Source organism: Diospyros lotus, chromosome 4, assembly GCF_014633365.1.
Source record: "Diospyros lotus cultivar Yz01 chromosome 4, ASM1463336v1, whole genome shotgun sequence".
Lineage (NCBI taxonomy): Eukaryota > Viridiplantae > Streptophyta > Magnoliopsida > Ericales > Ebenaceae > Diospyros > Diospyros lotus.
In genome coordinates this window covers 38,794,120-38,803,190 of record NC_068341.1, presented here as the reverse complement: position 1 = coordinate 38,803,190, position 9,071 = coordinate 38,794,120, and the positions used below count along the sequence as shown (strand labels likewise).

Below are 9,071 nucleotides of genomic sequence, written 5' to 3'. Positions count from 1 at the left end.
GAGAGTGCGTAAGAAAGAGAAACGAAAATAGAAGCTTGAGAGATGAATCACCAATATATTTTGACTTTGACTTTGACTTTAATTTTTGGAATTCCATAATTTCTTGTGACGAGTAGATGCAAAAGATGGAGCATCCATGGAGCAACAATATAAAAATATGGTCATTCTTTCTTTGCGGCTATCAGCAGATCCCAAGCCTTAAAACACAGAAGCTTGAGAGATGAATCACAATCTTCCTGAATAGAGAGAACTACAAATAAAAACAAAGGCCATAGGTTATGGGTATATATATATGATGATATTTGTGTTGGATTTGGTCCTTAACATGGATTAAATTGAAGAGTAATGGGTGTCTTTTTGATGCCCACACCCAGTTTGTGGTTTCATTTGTTTGTTAAACCCTAAAACAGCAGATTGAGGGTTTTGTTTGTTTGCTGTTGATTCCATGCATGGTGTTCAATGGTTTTGTTATTGTTTTTCTTTTTAATTACCAATCGCACAATAATATATATCAAATCAAACTCATTGGATTCTTAACATTGTTATTGTCTTAATTAATGAATTGCTGCAGATCTGTTGAGGTTGCTGTGGATATAATGCTCAACACTGTTGAATTCCATTTGCAGCAGTAATTTCCTCATTTTCTTGTGGTTTCTATCTCTTTTCCATTTACAGCCTTTCTTCTGCAACATCATGCTTGAAGTTTGATCTTCCTTTATTCCTTTGTAAAATGACTTGTTATTTAGAAAAAGCTAAGCTTGTCACCTATTGATGATAAGCCAAATGAATTTATAAGGTTGTTTGCCTTCCCCCACAATATATATATGCATCTATGGGCCAACCAGGGCATCCCATCTGTCCAAATTTGATGCATGGCATGCATCTATGGGCCAACCAGAGCATCCCATCTGTCCAAATTTGATGCATGGCTAGGTTTTTTTTTTTTTTTGTCCAAGTAAACTCCACCATCTATGATGCACGGAAACTTTTCGAGGAATCCGTTTCAACTTTTCTAAAACACCAAGAAACGTTTTTGGGTCAATTTTATAATTTCATAAATTTTTCGTAACCATTTCATAATATTAAAAAAATATTAATCCATGAATAGAGATTATATTTTTTTCATCTCCATTTCAAAATTTTTAATTTTTTCTAGAATTTGTTTGAATACATTATAAACTTTATGTTATTTTTTAATTAAATAATTATTCTTTATAAATTTTTATATTAAAATTATATTTACAAAAAGATTAGTATATTTTTTTTATAAAAGCACTTCCATTTCATTTCTTTTTTTTTCAAATAATGTTTATCTTATTTCTATTTAATATCGTATCTATTTTCCTTTTCTGTTTACGTGCAACCTAGTTAGCTCACCATACACTTCAAAAAATTGTTTTCTTTTAGTTTTTTTTTTTTTTTGTATTAACAATAAAGATCATAACTTTTGCTGGAAGAGCTTTTATTAAATGTAGTCTTTATATAAATGGGCGTTCAATATGCTGAGGCTTTTTGGTTTGTATGCTAACAGATGGGCTGTTGTAATACTTGTTGGAACAATATTAACACATTCTGTAAATTACTGTGCAGATTAATTAAAATGGTTAAAATTGTCAATTTTGAATTCATAAATTCTCTTTTATATTCAATCTTTATATATTAATTTAGATGTTAAAACCTTAATTTTATATTTCTCCCGACTTGATGAAGTTTGGCACCAAATAATAAAAAACAAGGGGAAGAACAATTGCTTTTTAAAATAAATGTATAAAAAGATAATCTCAGTTAATTAATAGGATAAAATAAAAAGAATAATAAAAAATCAGCTTAGTAAATTCAATTATAATAGCTTTCCTGATATTAGAAATCAAAATTTCTTAAATAATGTTTGTTAATCAAGATATAGATTCAAAAAAGTGAAATATAAAAAATATTTTAAATAAAAATATTTTATATTGTGTTGGTTAAATTTATTTGAGAAGAGACGCTTCTGTTAGGAGAATTGATGAAATGTAATAATTAGTAAAAAAAAAAAAGAGGTAAAGACAGATTCAAGAAGAATTTGAGAGAGACATTAAAGTTTGATATCAAGTATATGGACTTAAATAAAGATAAAACAAAAGATAGAAGTATAGCCGACCCCACATAGTGGGATAAATACTGGATATGTTGTTAAATTTATTTGACGACCCATTGAAAAAAAAAATATGTAACTTTTTATTTAATATTTTTAAATATATTTATCTTGCTCTCTTAAATATATCTTAAACTTTATAAATAAAAAAAAAAACATGTATTCTAATGTATTTTAAAAAATTTAACAAATAATTTTATAAAAATTTTAAAATACTTCCCAACATTATTTTGACCATTCCATATTTTAATTCAAAAAATATTTTATCTTTATTTTTAATATAAATTTATCTTATTTATTTTAACAAATACTACCTTAAAATCAATCACGTGATTTGGGTTATCTTATCGGACGCATCTCCAATAAGTTTACCAATTATAACGAGGAGAGGTTATTAAAATGGATTAAACACTTTAAATCTATAGACCCTAATCTTATGGCATCAGAACACCAAATGATTAATATAGAAGAATGGAACCGATAAATTCACCAAAATATATTTCCATAAGCAATGCTGCCTACACCTGCAATTGATCAGTTAGGTATTAAACAGCCCAACATGGGATGGGATGGGATGCTTCAACTCAGCTACTGAGAATAGATATAGAAGAATCCCAAACCACCCTGCAAAATGAATAAATTTAGTTCCCAGCAGTCTAAACATATTTCATCCAATTAATACAATCCGCATTATTTGTCTTCAATTTTAGTCTTTAGTAACATTTTCATCACCCCACAACGCATAAATCAGTGCTAAGCATTCGAATTGGATGGAACTCCTAATATAAATAAGGCTGGGGATCACAAAATTCAAACAAAACTGGTGTCATTTCTGCCAGCCGCTAAATCCATAGCGCCACTTTTTTTTAAGTTTTAAAAGGTGAAATAAATGAATTTGCCCAAGGTACTGGACCTCCCTCGCCTTTGAAGCACAACTTTCTCAGGAGAAGAGAAGCATCGCAAAAACTGGGATTTCATTGCAAGGCACTTGGAAACCTCTGCTCAATCACTGCTTGCTCTACAGACGGTCTAACCAATCAAAAATACTGTCCTGCGAGGCAAACTGTAGATCCTGCAAATGGGTCGGGAATAGTACATCTTACTAACCTAATGAGTGAATGTTTTGACAAAAAATGGACCACAAGAAGTAACTTACTGCAAGTTCAAAGTCTGGAGGTGTATCCAGTTCTAGGTTCTCCAGATCAGCAATTCCACAAGTTACATTTCTATCTACACCGGGAATATCATTTGTTTGGCACGAGAAGCCATTAGCAGGACCACCATTCAGTATTGAAGCATCAGGAGCACTGCAGGGACTGAAAATCTCATTGCATAGCAATGAAACCCCACAGTTTTCATGAAGAGGTTGGGATTCACCAGCCAACCAAGTGCTGTTGTCCAAATCATCCTTGAACTGAGTAGCAGAGCAAGGATGAGATGTTTCTCTGGAAAATTCTGCTACCTGTTCCATGATATAAAAAATGAGTATAAAACATTAAAACAATAAGCAGGGAAAGATGAGGAACTCAGAAAAATCATAGATATGGAGTAAATAATTTGGCAGAAAAGATACTCCCATCGTAACATTATATTCTGTAACACCTGTCAAAAATTTTAGAAAAATATCATCAGCATCACTAGACATGCAATAGCATTTCCCTTATATTTTGGGCAGTGACCATTTTAATCTTATTTGTATGTGATGGATATCTAAGAATAGAAGTGGCAATCCATCTGCGATCTGATCCTACATACATGGAATACGAGTATGTGACTACATGGGTTTTTCTTTTTAATCTTCAAAGGCTCCAGATGAACTGCAGCAAACAGAAATTAAAGAAAATATATCTGGAATGTTTCACTTAAATAATATCAACTAGTGGAAGCTACTACTAACCTGCGGTGACAATTTGGGTGCATAATCATCAGCGACATCATCACATGAAACAGATTTTCCTGGCCGTGGAGGATTGGGAGTATTAGACCTAGGGGTCCTAGGACTGGTTCGAATTGTCCCCATATCAGGATCTCCTATTACTTGAGAAGCATCATTATCATCACTTTCCTTGTGCTGCTGGTAAAAGATTTTTGAAACCACATAATGGCCTTCTGGTTCATCTTCTTCATTGCCCAGATGATATTGGTGCATTACCCAGTTAGATTTCTCAGGCTTGGAACCCTTCTTTGAAATTCTATACAGAACCATGATCTTCTTAAAACCCTTCTGTGCCCCATTTTCAATCACAGGCTTTGTTCTACCTGTCTTGTGCCAGCGGACATCCTCCTTTATCAAACTATGCTGATTGTGAATTTTGCGACGTTTCCTTTGACCAGTAGAATAAGCATTAGTGGTTCTGTGAAAGAAGTGGATAATGCTTCCATCTTTTTTTGCACCTACAACAAAACCAAGTGATGGTTCAAAAATTTGTTTCTTATGTCAAAGACAGTCATATCAACTTGAGCACCTCCTGATTCACACTACAAAAGTAATCTAAAGAAGAAAATATCAGTTAGACGAATGATACTTCCTATGGAATTTTACAAGCTGAATAAAAATGATCTAGAAGAAGCCAAACAAGGAACTTAAAATCCCATGACCAGAAGGATTTGACTGTGGGTTTGGAACTTATGGAAGAGAAAGAGAGAAGACAATGCAGACTCACCAATTTGCTTTTTAAATCTCTTTTGGTGTTTCTTTTCTCCAACTTATTCGTCAATGATGCACAAATCACCAGCCTCCAAATATTTAATTATAAAGTCATTAAATAAATCTGGTCTGGGTTCAGGAAATTGAATAGGTCGTAATTAGTTTTATGTTATCTGCTTCAATTGAATTTACAATGTTAGTAAGGACTTGTGTGACATGCCATCCATAGGAGAGATATAGCAAAAGTTCTTAGAATTTGGGGTTCTTTACCAGGAAGATCTTCTGGATGTGTATAGCATATTCCTTCTGCTTTGTCAACTGTTGGGATGAACTCATCAATGAACATATGCGGCTTTGAATTTCCCACTCTGCATTTAGCAGACAAATGTTCCAAAATCTCTGTATCAGATGGATCGAATTTTACACCAGCAGGCAATCCAGGCCATTCATTGGAGACCTATATGGGCAAAGCATCATCAAAGACAATCAAGAGCAAGTTTTTAATGGATGAAATTTAGCCAATTATGCAACAACATACAGAAGTTCCAGCTTACATCACTGTTATCAATGCAATAATGGCATTTTGGGCATTCTCGTTTTGCTCCACAGTCTTTGATTTGATTTCCAGGAGATATACCAGCATTTTTCACTTTGGTAGCAATTCCTTTGCAGTCAATAATCCAACTACTGCATCATGGTCATGCATAAACATATTAACATTACATTAGCATAAATAACAGAAGCACCTTCAAGCAGAAAAAGATAGAAACTAGCCCAGAAAAGGAGATTCTCTATGTAATCTGCTAGAGGGAAATTTTAAAACTGTCTGGAAGAATAAGCAAAGGGGGGGCGGGCGGGACTCCCTAAAATTGCCCAAACACGGACATGTGAAAATATTTTTAATTGGACCTCGTCAATTAGTTGGATCCTAACATCGTGTTTTCATCTTTGACAACAACATATTAAGCCTTTATCTTACTATGTGGGGAAGCCAGGATGAAGTATACAAGAACAAAGATGATACAGAAACGCAGGGGCACTGACTATGTATAATTACTACACATGCATTAAATGCCTCGCATTTGCAAATGAAGAACAATCCATGGTTTATGCAAAATTCTAGGAAGTTTTTGAATCTCTTTCCACCTGTCCAGTAAGGCACCCAAATGCTTCTAAAGATTTAATTAACTAGGCTTTCCAAAATCAATCCACCACCTAGTGAACACAGAAAGATCCCATCAACCAACTCAAACGACTTTCAACATTGAACCAATTCCCCTTAATTAATCACTGGAAGATTCAGCTTCCTAACTAAATGCCATATAAAACCCAGAAAGAATTCCAAATCTCTTAGAATAGTGAAAGCCCATATGCTTGAAGAACCAGCTCAAACACTGCCAAAGAATGCACTCACTTCCCTCCGGTCACCACAGGAAACGAGAACAGCATCTTGTCACTAATTATACTGCAAATTAACTTATCTTGCTCCAACCAGGCCAATTAAGAATTGACCTTGGGACTCTTCACAGTAATGCGGTCGCAATTCCCATCCATGCTACGGTAATCACTGAGTTTAAGCACCGCCTAACTAGAGTCATGTGGTTTAGCCCATAAATCCAAAGAAATAAGCTTTCAGGGAACTCAAAATACTTTACTTCTATGAATGTACTAGTAACTACACATGCACCACTACCTGCATTTCCCAATTTGCCAACTCTCAAATAAACAAACAGAATCAAGAAAACCCTCCTCTACACTACAAGGGCTCGCCATAAATCACCCATAAGAACAAAAACAGGCGAAACACGTCAGCCCCTCCATAGTTTTCCTCGAACTAAATCCAAGAACGAAATCTGAAAGTATATATGTGGTAGAATAATCTAAATGTTTGATCCGATGTAAACTCGGAAAAGCTAAACGAGGCTGAATTGGGCAAAAGAGGGGAAAAAAAGAAAAACGAAAAAAACAGGAGTTAATCGGACGGGGGTGCGAAATAAACAAGAAAAATAATCAGGAACTAGGTATTCGTCCATACGAGCGCCTTAATCCAAGCCATGAAATAAACAAAAACAGAGGGCTTTTCTAAAAGATCAAGGGTTTTGGTCCGTATTCCAGTCATCCATCCAAATCGAAACGACCCAAAAACAAAACCGAGCTTTCTCTTTACCTCCTCGCCATGCCTCTGAGACGCGATTAGGAAAAGACATGCAATCAGAAAGACAAAATAAATAGAGAAGACGAAGAAGAAGAAGAAGCAGCAGCAGCAGTAGTAAGAGTGTTGTGTGTTCGCGACACTTTCTTTCTTTCTCCACTGGACTAAGTTTTTAGAGAGAGAGAGAGAGAGATGAGCGGGAAAGCTCGGCTGGGGAGCCGTTATGAGAGCTCTATACACCGAGCCTGAGGCTCGGACAAGCATCTTTGTCTAGCGAGGCGCCAAGCCAAAGGTTTGGGCGTGGCTCCCACCATTGACCGAGCCTAGAGAAGCCAGGGGCTCGGACGCCGCCCGAGGCTTCGTCAAACGGATTACTGTGTTTTCTCGGAAGCCGTGTTTGCTGGGGCAGAATCGTAATTTGGACTGCCTTCCGCCCCAAGTCATAGAATGGAACGTTGTTGACCCCAATAAAATGACTTTTTTGTTCCCTTGTCTTACTTAAATATAAATAAATAAATAAATAATAATTACAACTTCCACCCTCCAAAATTTATGAACTCTATATTTTTTTAAAATTTGGTATAAAATATAAAGTTAATATTCATTAGTGTTTTAATATATTTATTTATTAAAAGTATACTAATATGTTAAATTTTAAATAAATTATAAGAAAATTAAATTTTTATTATATTATTTAATTTTAAACCACGGTTACTCATTCATTAAATGGAGTGCAATTTTGTTCATTCCTTTAACGGGGTGAACGTAACCCTCAGTGAAATTAAAAAAATAATTCCTTAATTGAAAAAAAATTACAAAATTGTTTAAAAAAAAATAATTATGTTTCAAAAAAAAATTTATCTTTAGAATTTAACTAAAAATGTGACAAGATCAAAATTGGATGAATTAGAATTTATAAAAAAATGACATATTTACAAAAATAATTGACAGGGTTAAAATTAAGTCAAAACTGAAAAGTGATTGTTTTTGACAATTAATTTGTTTGAATAATTAAAAATAATTTTTTTTACGAACATGATTATTTTTTTAACTCACTGACGGGGTTACGTTCACCCCGTTAAAGGGTGAACAAAATCGCACTCTATTAAATGCCGGAGTGGCGTGTCACATCAACTTTTATAAATGTCATACTTTTGAATTAAAAAATATAAACATATATTTATAATAATAATAATATAAACTAAACTAAATTTATGGCCGCACCGCAGTGGGCCGCCGCTGCCACACCAGCCATGGCCCATGAGGACCAAAGTGGTACGATAGCGGCGGGTCATGGTGACTGGCAGCCGATGGGTTATTATTTTTATTTTTATTTTTGTGTGATACTTATATCTTTTGTTTCATTTATATTTATGAATATATATTATAATTTTTAATACAATGTTTGTTACATGCCATGTCAACGCTTAACAGAAGAGTGACAACTATCTAAAATTAAATTTTGATATTACTATTGATAAGTTAAAAATTTAGTCCAAAATTATTAAATAACAGAAGTTTAATTTTTAATAATTTACACTAAATTACTACATACAAACAATCTATATATAATATATTATTATATGATTTATGGGATATAAATACAATCCCATTTATTTTTTTATCATAAAAAAGTCTGAACAGTGTTTTTCATTTTTGAAGCCTTTTTTTTAATTTAGTAACACCGTGATTGCTTGTAAATATTCTTCATATTTATGACAATTTAAAAATCAAACCAGATTTATTTACAATCAAATTCAAATTTTAACAAATTAATTTAATCAAATGGTACGTATTTCAATTTATTCAATTAATTTTTTTTTTTTTTTTTTGTATAACAAAAACAGACCAAGCTGAATTAACCAAGATTTAATAGATTCAGTTCAAAAATTAAATTCCAAAACAAATATTTTAGGGCTTTGCATCAAAATCAACAATGGATAACAATTAAAACTAAAAAAAAAAAAGGCTCGCTTTCAACGACCAGAGTGGTAATCCAATGGCATTGACGTTGATGGCTTAGGAAAAACCCTTCCAAAAGCATCCACACTGTACCCATTCGGCCTTGCATGCATTGTCCATCACAGCTGGGTTATTTAGGAGACTAACGATGTTATAATCGAGGCCTAATAAAGATC

The 9,071-nt window shown here is 33.5% G+C and overlaps 1 protein-coding gene across 1 annotated transcript; it reads right to left on the bottom strand.

Moving 5' to 3' along the window:
* Nucleotides 1-2,748: 2,748 nt before the first annotated feature.
* On the bottom strand, nucleotides 2,749-7,131 carry LOC127798896 (SUPPRESSOR OF GAMMA RESPONSE 1-like). The gene is made up of 6 exons (XM_052332538.1): nucleotides 6,949-7,131; nucleotides 5,336-5,468; nucleotides 5,052-5,238; nucleotides 4,032-4,528; nucleotides 3,291-3,596; nucleotides 2,749-3,206 (listed from the first exon to the last, which is right to left on the bottom strand). Exons 1-6 carry the CDS (start codon nucleotides 6,957-6,959, stop codon nucleotides 3,153-3,155), a joined length of 1,188 nt encoding a protein of 395 aa, XP_052188498.1. The 5' UTR covers nucleotides 6,960-7,131; the 3' UTR covers nucleotides 2,749-3,152.
* Between the last annotated feature and the right edge of the window lie 1,940 nt (nucleotides 7,132-9,071).

Excerpts from the sequence above, each read along its gene's own strand:
- LOC127798896 (XM_052332538.1), bottom strand. Across the intron at positions 4,529-5,051 it reads ACATCCAGAAGATCTTCCTG|GTGCAAAAAAAGATGGAAGC; the intron begins GTAAAGAACCCC and ends GTTTTGTTGTAG. Across the intron at positions 3,597-4,031 it reads CACCCAAATTGTCACCGCAG|GTAGCAGAATTTTCCAGAGA; the intron begins GTTAGTAGTAGC and ends ATCATGGAACAG.